We start from the raw sequence: 18,292 nt of genomic DNA, 5'->3' as shown, positions 1-18,292 counted from the left end.
ACCAGTCAATACCTCAGTAAATAATCACTTTCAGTGTTATGGGTCAGTTAGTTTGTTTCTTGCTTAATATATATAACATTTCAATCCTTCCATTAAAAATGGAAGTTGTCTTGCTATTGCACCTGTACAATTTCATTTATAAATACAATTTAAGAACAATTACAACTTCCCTTTTGTGACTGAAAAAATCAAAGCTTTTCATAACAATCATCCGGTTGTGTTTTTCACTTGTGCCAAAGAGAGCGTGCATTGGAACAGGCAGATGAAGAAGAGGAGGAAAAAGGGATCAAGGTCAAACAGAAGGTAAAAAATAGAACATCTCAAGCTGTCACCAAAAGCCTTGCTAGTTCAGCTAATGAAATTGATGAAAAACAGTGCACGAAGAAACGTCAAATTAATGAAGCTGAGGAGGTACTAAAGAATCAGAGAACTTTGTTTGTTGGGAATTTACCTATCAGCTGTACTGTACAGGTAAGTGAATAGTTTAAAGGTACACACTCAACTTGAAAAGGACAGTTGTCTGAAAACTGACAGTTACGACTGAAAGATGCTAGAGAGAAAATATCTTCTTGTATTTTCTGCATTAGGCATTACTTTGTATATAATTACCCTGCTTCCCTGTATAGTTATTGAATTTCTCCCTTGCTGAAATTAACCAAATGGTCATTTTCTGGACCGTAGATACTTCTCTTAAAAGAAGAATATATATTTGCATTTTCCTATGTATAGTTATATTATATACTCACTGGTTGTCTAGTTTTTTCCTAAATATACAATCTTCCAGTTACTTCTAACAAATTGTGTATTTTAAATTGATACATGTTTTGCTTCTTTACTACCAGTAGCAGAGAAATAGGAGAAATTAGGATTAAATAGGTTGCTTTATTATATATGGGTTTTTTGCATTTGAGTCTAGAAATCCGTGTTTTATGATATGAAATGTGCAAATTTCAGATAAATACCAGGAGCGTGGAGGGAGGCGGGTGAGAGAGGCTAAATCCAGACCAGCTTTTTTCTTTCATCATCTGGAGTCTGCAGAGAATTTGGAACCCAAGGAATAATTTTGATGGTTAAAGAAAATAAATAAGGATCATAGTCTTACAATCTTATAGATGTTCCTTGTATTTAAACAGCCAGAGTGCTGAATTCAGTTTTTGCACTCAGTATTTTTCTGCTTTTGACGGAGCAAAAGCTGCTCTACAAGATATTTTGAACTTTTCCCTTATCTATCTTATAGTAATAGTAATTCAGAGAAATAATAGGATTATATGAGTGAAATAAAAATGCTTTCTTATTCAGCAATAATAATTCATATTACTGGGTTGAAAAAATGGACTAAAAATGCATGTAATTTCTGTTTAGATGCTGAAGTCATTTTTTAAGGAATATGGACAGATAGAATCAATTCGATTCCGTTCTTTGGTATGTTCTTTCCTCTTACGTTGTATGATAAAAGCAGTTGTGTAATCTTAAAAGATAACATTCTTATATCTTTATTAGTTCACTAGCCATATTTCTTGACTTAAAAATACTTAAATTAAGCCTTTTGAGAGCTGGCTTCTGCAGTAGACCTTGCTGTCAACACGCATTGTTCTTCCTATAACATTTGATTACATTGTAACCACATTCTCTTGGGAGAAAAATGACTGAAATATTGTTGCTTGTTATGCTCAAGATAATCTTTGACTGAAGTACCATAACACAGATTTAGAGGACATTTTACAGAGATAGCAATTTCATTGTAAATCAGTGCTATGTATAAATTAAAATCACCATGCTAGAATGCAAGAAACATAGACTAAACCAACTGAATTTCATTCTTTATCATTTTAAGGTCTTCTTTGGAATTTCCCCTAATTGCTGTTTGAATAATTTTGCCTGATAGAGCGGCTATATTACTTTGGGTGGAAATACCTGTTGAACTTCCTCCACAAATATTTGAAATATATTGATAAGCACAATAAGGCATTTCAGCTAATGCTTTTTTTGTCTTGAAGGTTCCAGCAGAGGATACTTTATCCAAAAAGTTAGCAGCCATAAAGTAGGTTCTCCTTTGAGTTTCAGATTTTATTGCTAAAGGGGAAAACTTAAAGCTTTTTTTTTTTAATGATGTTATATATATACACACACACACACTTAGTCATGATTGTTTCCTTCCTATCTTTTATTTTGTATGGTTTTATCTTTTAAAAAAATTATAATCAACTCTATGTCTATGTAAAATAGACAAGGTGGGTGAGGTAGTATCTTTTATTGAAACAACTTATGTTGGTTAGAGAGACACACTTTCAAGCCACACAGAGCTCTTCTTCAGGTCTGGGAAAGGAACTCCCAGTGTCACAGCAAAATGCAAGATGGAACAGATTGTTTAGCATAAGTCGTTAGCACATATTGTAAGGGACTATTCAAGGTAGAGGGACCCATTAATACCTGTGCAGTCATAGGACAAAAAGGAGGGGTGTTGGGTTACAGATTGTTCTAATAAACTCACTATAAAACAAACTCAGTATAAAATAGGCATTCCATGATTTCTGTGATACAAACTTCTTAGGTTTCAGAGTAGCAGCCGTGTTAGTCTGTATTCGCAAAAAGAAAAGGAGTACTTGTGGCACCTTAGAGACTAACAAATTTATTAGAGCATAAGCTTTCGTAAGCTACAGCTCACTTCATCAGGTGCATTCAGTGGAAAATACAGTGGGGAGATGATTTATATATACAGAGAACATGAAACAATGGATGTTATCATACACACTGTAAGGAAAGTGATGGCTTAAGATGAGCTATTACTAAGAGTTATAACGTTCAAAAACCAGTCGAAGAACACTTCAATCTCTCTGGTCACTCGATTACAGACCTAAGAGTGGCTATTCTTCAACAAAAAAAACTTCAAAAACAGACTCCAAGGCGAGACTACTGAATTAGAATTAATTTGAAAACTGGATACAATTAACTTATGCTTGAATAGAGATTGGGAGTGGATGGGTCATTACACAAAGTAAAACTATTTCCCCATGTTATTTCCTCACTCCCCACTGTTCCTCTGACGTTCTTGTCAATTGCTGGAAATGGTCCACCTTGATTATCACTACAAAAGGTTTTCTTCCTCTCCCCCCCACCCTCCTCCTGCTGGTAATAGCTGATCTTAAGTGATCACTCTCCTTACAGTGTGTATGATAACACCCATTGTTTCATGTTCTCTGTGTATATAAATCATCTCCCCACTGTATTTTCCACTGAATGCATCCGATGAAGTGAGCTGTAGCTCACGAAAGCTTATGCTCAAATAAATTTGTTAGTCTCTAAGGTGCCACAAGTACTCCTTTTCTTTTTACAAACTTCTTAAATTCCTACAAGTAGTTTTACTGCTGTAGAAAGAAAAGGAGTACTTGTGGCACCTTAGAGACTAACAAATTTATTTGAGCATAAGCTTTCGTGAGCTACAGCTCACTTCATCGGATGCAACCGATGCTGTAGCTCACGAAAGTACTCCTTTTTGCGAATACAGACTAAAACGGCTGCTACTCTGAATACTGCTGTAGATAATCACTTGCCACTACACACGTTTTTCTCTTTACTAAAGACCAGATCCTGCAAGGTACTAAGAATTCTCAATTCTTGGGGATTTCATTAGGGGTTGAGGATGCCCAGCAAGTTGCAGAAACTAGCTCTGAAAAAGATGACTGTTTAAGAGGGGGTAAAGGTCCTTTGCCTACTATGGTAGATACTGCTGTTTGGGGCACAATCCCCAAGCTAATTGTATATTTAAGAGAACTGAGGTCATTACCTTAAATTACATCAAGGCTTGCAGGACATGTGCACTGGACCATGGGTAGGAGAGTGTGGGGGGGAAAACATAAGAATTGCTTAAGTAGGGTAAACTTTCTGTCTTTCTCTTCAGGCATAAGATGCATCCTAATATGAAATATATTAATGCTTATGTGGTTTTTAAGGAAGAAGGTGCTGCCACTAAAGCTCTTAAAAGGTATGTTTCATTTTTGTTCCTCATTAATGGCATTATATTTTGTGAGAATGGGTTTACCAGATGTCAGATTACAAGTATAAATTGTCTAGTTTATTGTGGTTTGACTCACTTTTCTCTTTTTTTTTAAACTGCCTTTGTTAAGAATGTTATGTCTGAAACCAGCGATAGGTTGTAAACCAAACATTTTAGTCATTCATTGGCCATTTCTGTTTGCGTTCTAATAGCTTTCCTTTTTTTCTTGTGCTACAATAGAAATGGAACTCAAATTGCCAATGGATTTCACATCAGAGTTGACCTTGCTTCAAAAGCCACTTCTGTAAGTAACATACAAGATTTCAGAAGAACTTTTCTGTACTTGCCTATAACCTAGTAGCTTATTGGTCTCTTTTTGTTGTTGTTTTTTAGCATGACAATAAGAGGTCTATATTTGTGGGAAATCTCTCATATGGTAAGTTTAAATGGATGTTCACATTCAGTCAATATTCCATAATTTTATTTCTTCAGTAAATGTTAAATAATTGATGCTTATGTTGATTGTTATACTTCTTTACTTGTTAAGATTTAGGGTAATGTATATAGATACCTATATATTAAAAAAACTTCAACATTAGATAACCTATTCTAAAACTTAACTGTGAAATGGCAACATTATCGGTGGTTATACATTTCTAGAAAACTATGTAAATACATTGTTTTTCACCTTCTTTTTTGAGTAATGTCCCTGTGGGTGTTGCACTTCAGGTGCACATGCACCTTTTGTATCTTTGATCAGGGATTTTTGGTAGCAGTGCCCATCTGGTCTTCATGTGCACCCTAGCTATCCTCATGCTCTGTATTGAGAGTATATAGGGCTGTGATAGACAAACCACGCTGAGTTCCTTCTCAACCATCTTGGCCTCAGACATAGTGTCTAGTGGTGCCTGTTTATTTAGCTATCTACCTAGTTTGTGCTTTATAGTGTAGTTATTCTTTAGTTTAATTAATATTAATAGATTAGATTTATTTTTTGTGGGGCGGGGGTGATAGTCTGAGAGGCTTTTAGTTTCTTCCTGTGCTCTCTCTTTCCTGGAGGAACTCTCCTTCCCCTTTTTCCTTGGGACATGCCTAAATCTCCAGGGTTCAAGTATTGCCTCACTTGCCAGTTAATGACAGCCATTCAAACTGTATCAGCTGCTTGGGGATACTCACATGCCATTTAAGTGAAAAATCAGCTCGGGATTCTAGAGTTCCAGGAAAGAGAGGGGATGGAATGCCCCTGTGAGCTGCATCAGACCAAGGCCCAGATACCCTCCCTCTACACCAGCCTTCAAGTGACTACAGCATCCCAACAACCTCTGCAGCTGAATCATCTTCCAGATCTTCACAAGAGAGATCTACAGGTGATAGTGCCAAATCATCTGCCAAGAGGAACTCCAAATCTCCTCAGAAAGAAGATGGCCCTAAGAGACTTTCTGTACTGGAAACCTCCAGCCCCACACAAAGGGTACCACTGAGGCTTCAAGTGGCCTCCGAACCCAGGGTCCCTCTACATCTAAACCCTTGAGTACAGCTGAACCGCAAGGGTACTGAAGCCTACCTTGGTACCATCTAAGCATGATGCAGGTGCTAGGGACTCTAGAGACTCTGCACCAAGGAAGACAATACTGACTGCAACCCCACTTTCTCATTGCTAACTGATGGATCTGGGAACCACAATCAACTGGTACCAGCGCACTCTGCACCACCCTTGGTACTGCAGTTTGTTTCCACTGCTGAGACTCATCAAGTTTCTACACAGATCAACCTGATATTGCATGAATTCAGAGTCTCCAGAGACCTATTATTCTCCAGTGAACTTGAGTCTCCATTGTTCTGTGCAGGAAGACTCTCCCAGTAGCATAGCCTACTTTGTCCCTGGTAACAAATCACTCATTGGAACCAACTGATTTCCCAGTGTCCATGGGAATGGACAGACAACCTACTACTCCACCATTGTCTCCCTCTCTCCTCTCTTCCTTCATGCCACCCCTGTGGACTGTGGAGACGACAGTTCTTCTGACTCCCAAATTTCTATACAAGGTTCCTTCTATGATCAATCCAGGCCTGGCTTCTTGGAACCTTCTCTTCAAGGGACCCTTTAGACACAGAAAGCCTCAAGCTGTTCCACATCCCCCTTGGTATGACAAACCTTGGGTGCCTCATTCCCTTTATTTATGACCCTCTCTAACAGCCAGATTGGATCCTTGGGTAGCCTACCATCAACATTTTTCCAGAGCACTTAGCTCTCAAATTGAGGATCAGAAAGAGCACTTTCTGTCCCTTCCCTCCCCTCACATCAATCCCCACCACAGGAGGAGTTTGAAGACTAAGCAAAATAAGGAGACTATCCCTCAAACGGATATTTCTTCGGACCTCCCAGATGAAGCAGTTATGCCCTCCTTTCCCTGTGGCGCACACACATGATTTCAAACAATTTCAAGATTTGAGGAAGAGAGTCACTGACGTTCTCCATATCCCCTTGGAAGAAGTCCAAGAGACACAGCATAGACTTTTGGGCATTCTACATACACCATCTTCTAGTCAAGTAGCTTTTCCCATAAATGAGGTATTGCTGGAGCCTGCCAAGATAATTTGGCAAACTCCAGCTTATGCACCTCCAATTTTGAAGAGATCAAATAAAAAGTATTACTTTCCCACTGGGGGCTCAGACTTTTTGGTTATGGTGGTGATTGGCTACTCAAAGGAAGCTCTTACACCCAAGTCCAAGCTACTGTCTAAAAAGCTACAACTCTATTCAGCATGCTCAGACTTCAGCTCAGTAGCAAGAAGTCCTCTCTCTTACCTGTTTAGCGAATAGAGTTCATGCTTCAATGTGCAGAGCTTGCCTACCCAAGGACAGATTTCTTACTGTGGCAGATTTGATTCTGCAAGTCCACGTGAGCCCTCAGGTAACTGCCAGGTCTTGTCTGCAGCTCATCAGTCACGTGGCAGCATGCACCTTTGTCCCATGACATGCCCGTTACATCTATGCTGCTTCCAGGTCTGGCTCAGAATGGTTTATACTCCCAACAGATACAGTTTGAACAAGCTCTTCCTATGTGCTAGTCTCTCTCGACTGGAGGAAGAATCCAGGTAAAGTCTACTTGGGAATCCTCTTTGCCCCTCTACCTCCCACCACCACCATAGTTTTTGGTGCATGCCTTTTATGCCTTATCTTCAGGAGACTATTATTCAGGGCTCATCTTCAGGAACATATTATTGAGGGTAGGGGGACTGCCTAGGAATCTTCTCTCCATATAAACTTTCTGGAGCTCAGGGCCATCAAGTATGCCTGCCAACACTTTCTTCCTATGATCAAAGGACAATCTGTATAAATAATGACCAGACAACAGGGCCAGTACGTACTACGTAAATTGTCAGGGGTGAGCGAGACCTCTTCCCTTTGTGCAGAAACTATAGTTATGGAACTGGTGGACAGCCCACCACATTTTCAAGCTGTTTACTTACCTGGCCTCCAAAGCATGGTAGCAGAAGTTCTCAGCAGGAACTACTTCCAGGATCATGAGTGAGAACACAATACCAATTACTAAAACAGATATTTCTCATTTGGGGTTTTCCAGAAATAGATCTCTTTGCCACTACCATCACCAGGAAGAGTGCAAAGTTTTGCGCAAGAGGAGGTCACGGTTACCATTCCTTGGGAGATGCCTTTCTCATGTCCTGGTCGAAGAACCTAATGTATGCCTATTTTCCAACATCTCTCATCCTCAGAGTTTTAATCAAAATCAAGTAGGACAGAGCCATGGTCATCTTAATTACAACAACTCGGCAGGGACAGGTGTGGTTAGTATACCTAATTAGTCTCTGCTCTCGCCCTTCTATCAATCTTCCATTAACACCCAACCTTTTAATTCAGGACTCAGGAAACAGTTTTCACCGCAACTTGAACACTGTATGACTCAAGGCTTGTTAACTGATTGGCTTCTGGGGACAGAACTCTCCTGTTCCAGAGAGGTTCAAGAGGTTCTGTTGAACAGTAGGAAAGAATCAACTAAAAAAACTGACCTGCAGAAATGGAAGAGATGTTACACCTGTGTTCTACTGACTTTCCCCTTTTGGAGATCCTAGAGCAAGTGCCTTTTTGATCTGAAGAAAGCAGGCCTTTCTCTGAGTTCCGTTAAGTTCGCCTACTGAACATCATGGCATTCCATTCTCCAGTGTTTGCTCACCCTACAACTTCTAGGTTCATCAAAGGGGTATCTAACCTGTTTCCAGACATCAGTGAGCCTACCTTCACCTGGTATTTGAACTTGGTCCTTATTTTTCTGCTGAAACCTCCCTTTGAACCTTTGGCTACGAGTTCACTCTTACATTTACACCAAGAAAACAATCTTCATGTCTATTACCTCTGCTTGGAGAGATGGTGTGTTTTAGGGGCTTTGATGGCTGATGCCCTCCCCCCAAGTTTTCCTTAAACACAAGGTATCCATCCAACCACATTCCCCCTGGTTTTATGTAAGATCTTGGATTTTCAAATCAGGCTGTTCATCTGTCAGTTTTTTCACACACAATTTCATTGGTCTAGGGAGGATGTCATCTTAAATTCCCTCTAAAGCTGCATGGCCGCACAGCTGCCTATTAAGCCCAGAGCCCTCCTCCCCCCCAAAACTTAAACTCTGCCCCAGCCCATAGCCCACCCCTACCACATGAATTTTGTTACGTGCACCAATATGGTGATGTGTCACACATCACCTCCATTTTGGTGCATGTAACAAAATTCATTCTGCGCATGGATGTAAAAAATTAGAGGGAATACTGATGCCATCCTTTATACCTTGGACATTAGGCAGGTGTTAATAGTCTATCTGACTAGACCCTTTTGGGACTCTCCTCAATTATTTGTTTCCATTACAGACAGAGTTAAAGGAACACCTACGTTCACCCACAGATTTTTCCAAAGGGGTTGCTGGTTGTATGTTCTCCTGCCATGAAAATGCTGATATCCTGTGCCCTCCTAGGTTTATAGTCTGTTCCACCAGATCACAGTCCACCTTTGTTTCCATATTAAAGAACATTCCTATTGCAGAAATCTTCAGAGCTGCCACGTGTGCCTCAAAGCACTGTGCTCTAGTGCATGCGTCCCAGGCAGATATTTTATTTGGGACTGCCAACCTCCAATCAATTTTAGATCCTACTTCAAAGCACCCAGCTCATCTAAGGAGTATTGCTTGGGAGTCAGCTGAAGTGTAGCACCGATAGGGACATTATTTGAAGAAGGAGAAGTTACTTACCTTGCACAGTAACTGGAGTTCTTTGAGATTTTTATCCTTATGGGTGCTCCACTACCTGCTCACCTTCTGCTCTGCTTTGAAGTCTTGTGTCTGTGGGACTTTGCAGTAGAGAAGGAACCAAGGGCGGTTAGTCCATTGCAGTCCTGTATGTCCTCAGTGCAAGGCACAAGGATGGCTACGGTAAGGTGCTTCTGCAGACTGAACGATGCACCCATCAGGACAGACACCTTGAACTCCAGTTACTGTAGATGGTAAGTAATCTCTTTTTTTAGTGCTGCTAAAATATCATTTTCAGTTCTGGTTGTTGAGTGACTTTTTTTGAGAAGTACAATCAAGTTAACTTGGATCTAAAAGTTGGCCTGCCTTAAAATCTAGATTGCAAAAATTATGTTCTGGTAACTGTTTTTAAAGTTTGTTTAGTAAGACTTACAAAAATATTTTTTCATCTGCGTCTGCAGAAGAACCAGTTCAGTTATTTCCAGAGTGCACTGACATTGGGCTTGAAGCCTTGTCTACATACACAAATTTTGTATCCATTTAAGTTTACCTGTATAGTTAAAATAGTACAATTCCCATTAGTGTGGATGCAGTTATACCAGTATAACCAGGCTTAGAGCAATATAGCTTATTCCTCTACAGGAAGAGAAATAACCTGTACCAACTGAACTGCATCCACACTAGTGATTGTATAACTAACTATATCAATTCAAAAATCTCACACCTCACTGGTATCATTATACCAGGAGCATCTTCAGTCAAGAATATTATGTTTGTAAGAAGTGTCACATCAGACCTATTATCGTTTAGACTGATTATTACTTAGGCACAAGTCAGACCTATAGAAGGTGAAATAGCTGTTTCATGTTTTAAAAAATAATAATTTTAGCTCCATTCAAACCACAGATATAAATTGTTTGATAAACTGACATTTTAACCTAGCCTTTGTTTCTGCTTAATGATGTGTTTTGTTTCTTAAAACTTAATCTACACTTTTCAAAGTAAATGTCCTAGTTTTATGTATTCTCTATTGTTTATAGATAATTTCCTGTCAGATCAAATTTACTTGCCTAACTAAAGCATCTAAAATATGTGTGTGTGTGTATATGAATTTTAAACTATAGCAGAGTTTTTGGTAATACTCCTAAAGCTGTGTCTATTTCATTAACATAACCCTAACCACACAGTGACTTCTCTTGCTTGCAGAAATTGAAGATGATACTGTGCGAGAACACTTTTCTGAATGTGGAAATGTAGTAGCTGTTCGAATTGTGAGAGACAAAAACACTGGCACTGGCAAAGGGTTTGGCTATGTTCTGTTTGAGGTACGGAAAGAATGTTTTGGGAGACCAGGAGTTCTCCAAATACTAAATGAAGATCTGCCTGAATCTTGTGTTTTTGACTTTTCCACAGTAATGGTAGTATACACTGCATTCTACAGACAGATAGGGAGACATGTCGCTTCTCTTAGCAGTTTGTGTTGTATCTGCTTAATTTACATTAAATGGCTAAGTGTTGTGCATCAGAGGACTTGTGGACTACTGAGTGGAAAGTGAGTTTTACGGAGTGATTTGAAGGTGGAAAGGGGAGGTCATTGGGCACATGGACAGGGAAGTCTTTTCCATTTACAGTTACCAAAGGAAATGTTCCCTCTACCCAGCCCCCTTTTCTGGAAGAAAATATTATTAAAATATTTAACTTTGATATAGATATAAGAAATATAGTGTTAGTGTATAGTCATTTCCTGACTCCTATGGAACCTGCTTCATTAAATCATAGAGAAGACTTTTACAAATAGGCTGACACCAAGCTGTAGAAACCCTGTATAAGGCCTGATCCTGTGAACTGCACAAAGAATATTGTTATTTATCTGTTTGATTTCAGGACTGGACCCTTGTTTGTCCTTGCCTGGAGCCATCACATGCTGTCAGATTTTTAAGTGGAACTCTGATTTTAATGGGAAGTTCTGTTTAATACTAGTGACATATAGGCAATGGAATAAAGTCTCTATGTTTTGCTGAATCAGGCTTTCAAAGCTAGTATTTGTCAGAGAGTAACTATGTATTGCACAGAGGTCTGCTCATGCTCCTGAATACAATATCTATGCTCTATTATCCAGACTGATTTCTATTTTACAATTTTGCATAAGCAGAATGTATACAAAAGATTTCTGGTTTTATAGGTAATGTCTGTCCAACCTTTGAAACTAATGTGTTGTGTTTAATAGAATACAGATGCTGTACATCTTGCTCTGAAACTAAACAACTCTGAAGTGAATGGAAGAAAGCTTAGAGTGAAACGCTGCGTTGAGAAGGAGAAAAACCAGAAAAGTTCAGACAACGTAAAGAACTCTGGTCCAAAGCACAGATTTGGTACTTCATTAAAAAATACAAAGAGATATACCAACAATTCATTTGCTGGTGAAAGAGCAACCCCATTGAAAAAGAAAAAGAAACCAAAAAGTGTGACTAGAACAAAAGGTGGGAAACACAAATAATCTTGCCACATTGCTAATTTTGGAATTTGTAAAAATGTTTGTTTTTAATAAACTCCAATGGAAAGATGGTCTGTCAGTACTGTTTCTTACATATAAAGTTGTACAGTGGTGGCAACTTATCTTGCTCTCGTGTGTGTATGTGTTTTCATCTGCAGCAGCCTAATGGCAATATAACTCACTAGAAGGACAGTTGTGTCCATACCCCTTTACTGAAATAGTAAGAGGGTATAGGTTCCAGACACACTTTACTCTGCAGCCGCTTTCCTTTTTAGAGGTTCTTCTTCCTTGGAGATGTCTGTGTGAAATTACTCATACAACAGTTATCTTAATATAAACAAGATTTATTATAAGCAGGAAAAAGGAAATGATTTGCTTTATCTTCCAGATTTACACTTCTTGTAAGTTAAGGCAGTCTCACTCCCTTCGTTATATGTGGTATAAAGAGAGATCTTGTATATCTAAAAAGCAAGTTCCTGTTCTGATATTATCAGTCAAACCTTTTTCTGGCTAGAGGAAAGTATCTCTGCTGCTCAACTAGCACATCAAGACCTGAATCGAGGCTCGCCACCACAACCTTTCAAACCACTTTTCTTAGCTACAGTAGAACCTGAGTTACGAACACCTTGGGAACAGAGTTATTCATAACTCTGAACAAAACATTATGGTGGTTCTTTCAAAAGTTTACAGCTGAACACTGAATACAGCTTTGAAACTTTACTATGCAGAAGAAAATTGCTGCTTTCCCTTTATTTTTTTTAGATATTTACATTTCACAGTACTGTACTGTACCCATTTTTTTCTTGCCCCCCCCCTTTTAGTTCTGCTGCTGCCTGATGGTGTACTTGCAGTTCCAAATGAGGTGTGTGGTTGACTGGTCAGTTCATAACTGAGGTTCTGATATATATGTATAATGGTTTTCAGAACTCCTTGTATTCTCTTAACAGCCAATGATGTTCAGTAGAACCTCAGAGTTATGAACACCAGAGTTACAAACTGGCCAGTCAACTACACACCTCATTTGGAACCAGAAGTATACAATCAGGCAGCAGCAGAGACAAAGACCAAAAAAAACCCATATACTGTACAGTATGGTGTTAAATGTAAACTAAAGAGGGGAAAAAAAAGTTTAAAGTAAAAAGATTTGATAAGGAAACCTTGGGCCTGAATTCCAGTGTATCTTATCTATTTAGATCAGGGATGGGCAAAGATTTTGGCCTGAGGGCCACATCTGGGTGGGGAAACTGCATGCAGGGCCATGAATGTAGGGCTGGGGCTACAGGGGGTTGGGGTGCAGGAGGGAGTGCAGAGCAAGGGGTTGGAGTGCAGGAGGGCTCAGGGCAGGGGGTTAGGGACAGGCCATAGGTTGCCCACCACCTCAGGGACTTGGCAGGAGGGGTGTGGGGTAAGGCACGGGGTTGGGGTGCAGGAGGTGTTCAGGGTGCAGGGTTCCCCAGTCCCAGCCAGTGGGAGCTGTGGGGGGCAGTGCCTGCAGACAAGGGCAGTGAGTGGAGCCCTCTTCTCCCTCCTCCCCCAGGGGCTGCAGGGACATGGTGCTGGCCACTTCAGGGAGCAGCGCGGTGCCAGACTAGGCAGGGAGCCTGCCATAGCCCCACAGGGATGGAAATCCCGCGGGCCAAATCCAAAGCCCTGATAGGCTGGATTCAGCCCATGAGCCATAGTTTGTCCTGCCCTGAAGGGTTTACAGCAGTGGTGGGCAACCTGTGGCCTGTCAGGGTAATCCACTGGTGGGCCACGAGACAGTTTGTTTACATTGACTGTCTGCATGCAGGGCCACCTGCAGTTCCCAGTGGCCGCGGTTTGCTGTTCTTGGCCAATGGGAGCTGTGGAAAGTGGTGGCCAGCACATCCCTCGCTGTTCCCGGCCAATGGAAGCTGCAGGAAGCAGCGGCCAGCACATCCCTGCAGTCCACGCTGCTTCCCACAGCTTCCATTGGCCAGGAACGGCGAACCGCAGCCACTGGGAGCTGCGGGTGGCTGTGCCTGCAGATGGTCAATGTAAACAAACAGTCTCGCAGCCTGTCAAAGGATTACCCTGATGGGCCACGTGCGGGTTGCCCACCACTGGTTTACAGTCTCAGACCTTATCTACATAGCTACAGAGGAAAGTTATTTTTTTGACTGAAGGTGTGACTTTTAAGTAATCTAGTTATATCCATATAACACATCCCACCCATTTGTAGGCACTCTTATTCTGGTATAAGAGTAGATTTCTTAAATTTAGCATATGATGCTTAAAAGGATTAAACTAAACTGAAAAGGGAACCACTCCTACTGGAATAAGTGTGTCCACAGTTGGAGTTATGCCAGTATAACTATATCAGTTACAACTAGTAAAACTTTCCCAAGTAGATAAGACCTTACTTTTGTTTGTATGGTGTCTACCACCTCATCATGCCATTGTGTTTCACTATAAGCAGTAATGCACAGGTGAGAATGATCATAGACTGGCCTCATCAGATATGGGCTACATGCCCAACAAGCCAAAATGAGACAGACAAGGGGAAAGAAATTATGAAGCAGACCCTTTGAAACAATAATGCAGTTAATTTTTGTAAACAAAATTTTCCGTAACTGATGATTTGGGGACCTCCAAGCCCAGTAAGGGATTCAGTCAATGCCTGCCCTATAACCTTGGGGGTTTGTGCTGTGCAGCTAGAGCTTGGATTCCTGACACTAGTAGCCAGTCCATAGCATAAAGTCTCACCCGGCTCTCACTAGCCTATTATGCTTTGCAGGGTGACACCAACAATCCTTCCTGTCCCAAGTCTCTTCAAATACATCCTCCCCTTAATTACCAGACCCTTATTTTTTCCCTCTCGTTCATCACCCTTGAGGCATGAAACCAGCCCCCAGAAACCAGCTTACTTTACCACATGCCCTCCATACAATTTGCCCACCAGAGACCTGGGTGAAATATAAATGAATGAAAAGTTTATTTGATAGAAGAACTACAGATTCAAAGATGAAGGGAAAGCAAATGTATAAATTACACAGAAAATAAACATAAAAATGCACCATATGGGAAGGAGATGAGCAGTCCTCAGTGGTGAAAGAACAGGTTAAGGACTATTTAGAAAAGCTGGACATGCTCAAGTCCGTGGGTGCTGAGAGAGTTGGCTGATGTGATTGCAGAGCCCTTTGGCCATTATCTTTGAAAACTCATGGTGATCGGGGGAGATCCCAAATCACTGGAAAAAGACAAATATAGTGCCCATCTTTAAAAAAGGGAGGAAGAATCAGAGGAACTACAGACCAGTCAGCCTCACCTCAGTCCCTGGAAAAATCATGGCGCGGGTCCTCGAGGAATCCATTTTGAAGCACTTGGAGGAGAGGAAGGTGATCAGGAACAGTCAGCATGGATTCATAAGCAAAATATGAGGGCATACCAAGGGCAAGTCATGCCTGACCAACCTGACTGCCTTCTATGATGAGAACCGTCTCTGTGGATATGGGGAAAGTGGTGGACACGATATACCTTGACTTTAGCAAAGCTTTTGATACAATCTAGCAGAGTATTCTTACCAGCAAGTTAAAGAAGTATGGATTGGATGAATGGAGTATAAGGTGAATAGGAAGCTGTCTAGATCATTGGGCTCAAGAGCTAGTGATCAATGGTTCGATGTCCAGATGGTAGCTGGTATCAAGCGGAGTGCCCCAGGGTCAGTCAGTTTTGTTCAGCATCTTCATTAATGATCTGGACGATGGGATGGATTGCACCCTCAGCAGGTTTGCAGATGACACTAAACTGCAGGGTAGGGATAGGATCCAGAGTGACCTAGATAAATTGGAGGATTGGGTCAAAAGAAATCTGATGAGGTTCAACAAGACCCAGTGCAGAGTACTGCACTTATGACGGAAGAATCCCATGCACTGCTACAGGCGGGGGGCTGATTGGCTAAGTGGCAGTTCTGCAGAAAAGGACTTGGGGATTACAGTGGATGAGAAGCTGGATATGAGTCAGCAGTGTGCCCTTGTTGCCAAGAAGGCTAATGGCATATTGGGCTGCATTAGTAGGAGCATTGCCAGGAGATTGAAGGAAGCGATTATTCCCCTCTATTCGGCACTGGTGAGGCCACATCTGGAGTATTACGTCCAGTTTTGGGCCTCCCACTACATAAAGGATGTAAACAAATGGGAGAGAGTCCAGCGGAGGGAACAAAAATTATTAAGGGGCTGGGCACATGACTTATGAGGAGAGGCTGAGGAAACTGGGCTTATTTAGTCTGCAGAAGAGAAGAGGGAGGGAGGATTTGATAGCAGCCTTCAACTACCTGAAGGGAAGTTCCAAAGAGGATTGAGCTAGGTTGTTCTCAGTGGTGGCAGAAGACAGAACAAGGAGCAATGGTCTCAAGTTGCAGTGGGGGAGGTCTAGGTTGGATATTAGGAAACACTATTTCACCAGGAGGGTGGTGAAGCACTGGAATGGGTTACCTAGGGAGGTGGTGGAATCTCCATCCTTAGAGATATTTATGGCCTGGCTTGACAGGCCTGGGATGATTTAGTGGGGGTTGATCCTGCTTTGACCAGAGGTGTTGGACTACATGACCTCCTGAGGTCTCTCCCAACCCTAATCTTCTATGATTCTATGAACCTCAGGCTTTTCACTTTCATATCAGATAAAATCTCTTTTCTGATCAGAGTTACCTATTGCCCCAGCACATCACTTACCTATTCGAGGGATCCAGCATTCACAGCCAGCCTCCTGCTTCAAGACTGTCATCCAAGTTCTGGATAAAAAACACCTCAGTTTCAAACCTCCTTTCAAAAGGCCTCCTCTACTTTTTTTCCCCTCTCTTTCAGTTCACAGTGAATCACAGTTAATCAGGGTGGGGAAATTCTCTCCTTATTTGATGTCCTAGAGCCAGGATGTTCTGTTAATTACCAGTTGTTTCAGTGTCTTTCCATTAACTCTAATCATCCTTTGTATAGTCCATTTTCAGAGTTTTCTCCTGTAAAATCAGTTTAGTTTATTTTGTTTTGTGGAGTCTTGCACGGAGCAAATGGGGAGAGGAAACATTTAGAAAAACTAGGAAAGTGATATTTTAAAGTCACAGAAACTGGGTATGTGGGTTTAGAAGTGTTCAGTATTGGCCAGCCCACTCCTCTTGGTAATATTTCTATTGACTTCAATGGCAGCAATTTTATCAATTCGGTGCTTTTGAAAATCCAACGCACGGTACAGTAGAATCTCAGAGTTATGAACACCGTGGGAATGGAGGTTGTTTAAAACTCTGAAATGTTCGTAACTCTGAACAAAATGTTATGGTGGGTCTTTCAAAAGTTTACAACTGAACATTGACTTAACACAGCTTTGAAACTACTACACAGAAGAAAAATGCAGCTCTCCCTTTATCTTTTTAGTAGCTTACATTTAACACAGTACTGTACTGTATTTACCTTTTCTTTTTCTTGTCTCTGCTGCTGCCTGATTGCGTACTTCTGGTTCCCAAAGAGGTGTGTGGTTGACCGGTCAGTTTGTAACGCTGGTGATCGTAACTCAGAGGTTCTGCTGTATCTGAAATTACTTTTTAATGCATGTATGAAGGGGACTGTATTTCAAGTTGACAATGTTCCTTTAACTTGCAGCAAGTGTGTTCTGTAGTTATATATCAGACTAAAGAGGGGTGTTGGAGAAAAAACTTACTTGGGATCTATATACAGCAGTGTACTACAAGTTGAGTCATATTTTGCTTATGGAAAGTATATCATTTTGGTCTTGTCTTTACATCCATCTGCGGCCATGTCTACACCACCACTTACGTCGGCAAAATTTGGCGCTCAAGGGTTTGAAAAAAACCCCACCCCTGAGCAACGTAAGCGGTTGTGTGCACAGTGCTATGGCAGCAGGAGACACAGGCCTAATTGTTCTCTGTTATAGATATGCCTGTCAAGGCTGAGCCCTATCAATGAAAAATCATGCGAGAGCCCTTAATCCCCAATGCTTTCAGTGTAAATTGAGGGTACTCATCACTTTGCAAGATTGGCTGCTAAATGACAATGACTCCCTTCTCTTTTTAGCAGCTGAATTGTAATGCTGGCTGGGTGTAAGACTGCAAAAATTGCCTTAAGTTTTGGTGAGAAAAGCAAAAATTGCCTTAAGTTTTGGTGAGAAAAGGTGGGCACTATATGAAAGATGGGATACTGGGGAATACACAAAACCCTGTGGGAAGATTGGAGGGAATATCAAGTAGTCCCTGAAATAGTGAGGAATGGGAAAGTGGCAGAAAGGGAGCTTGTGGTGGCAGAACCAGAATGCAAGGTGCAATAAACTCAGGCTACAAACTCAAGCTATGAAGTGAGTGACCCTCTGCTAAAGGTGCAACTCCTGCTAAAATGTAGCATGTATCTGATTAGAAACAGGCTATTTTTAAAATCAATCAGATGATGGGTCTAATAGTTGGGGCAGGAAAGATCAGCGATTAGGCTTCAACAATAGCTTGTTTGAGACAAAAAGAAAAGGAGTACCTGTGGCACCTTAGAGACTAACAAATTTATTTGAGCATAAGCTTTCATGAGCTACAGCTCA

At 41.0% G+C, this 18,292-nt stretch overlaps 1 protein-coding gene across 4 annotated transcripts in view; it reads left to right on the top strand.

Moving 5' to 3' along the window:
• RBM34 (RNA binding motif protein 34) overlaps window positions 1-17,725 on the top strand; it is a 28,005-nt gene extending 10,280 nt beyond the window's left edge. For 2 of the 4 annotated variants that reach the window (XM_038396424.2, XM_043511393.1), the window contains 8 exons: window positions 240-471; window positions 1,363-1,422; window positions 1,998-2,041; window positions 3,899-3,982; window positions 4,235-4,298; window positions 4,388-4,430; window positions 10,456-10,574; window positions 11,477-11,814. In XM_038396424.2, coding sequence (XP_038252352.1) covers window positions 240-471; window positions 1,363-1,422; window positions 1,998-2,041; window positions 3,899-3,982; window positions 4,235-4,298; window positions 4,388-4,430; window positions 10,456-10,574; window positions 11,477-11,746 — 916 coding nt within the window. In that variant the 3' untranslated portion in view covers window positions 11,747-11,814. Of the gene's footprint in view, window positions 1-239; window positions 472-1,362; window positions 1,423-1,997; window positions 2,042-3,898; window positions 3,983-4,234; window positions 4,299-4,387; window positions 4,431-10,455; window positions 10,729-11,133; window positions 11,815-17,714 lie in introns of those variants that run through there. The other 2 variants (XM_043511392.1, XM_043511394.1) reach the window with 2 other exon arrangements.
• Window positions 17,726-18,292: the final 567 nt, after the last annotated feature.

This window comes from Dermochelys coriacea, chromosome 3, assembly GCF_009764565.3.
Source record: "Dermochelys coriacea isolate rDerCor1 chromosome 3, rDerCor1.pri.v4, whole genome shotgun sequence".
Lineage (NCBI taxonomy): Eukaryota > Metazoa > Chordata > Testudines > Dermochelyidae > Dermochelys > Dermochelys coriacea.
This window is presented reverse-complemented; position numbering and strand designations above follow the sequence as displayed.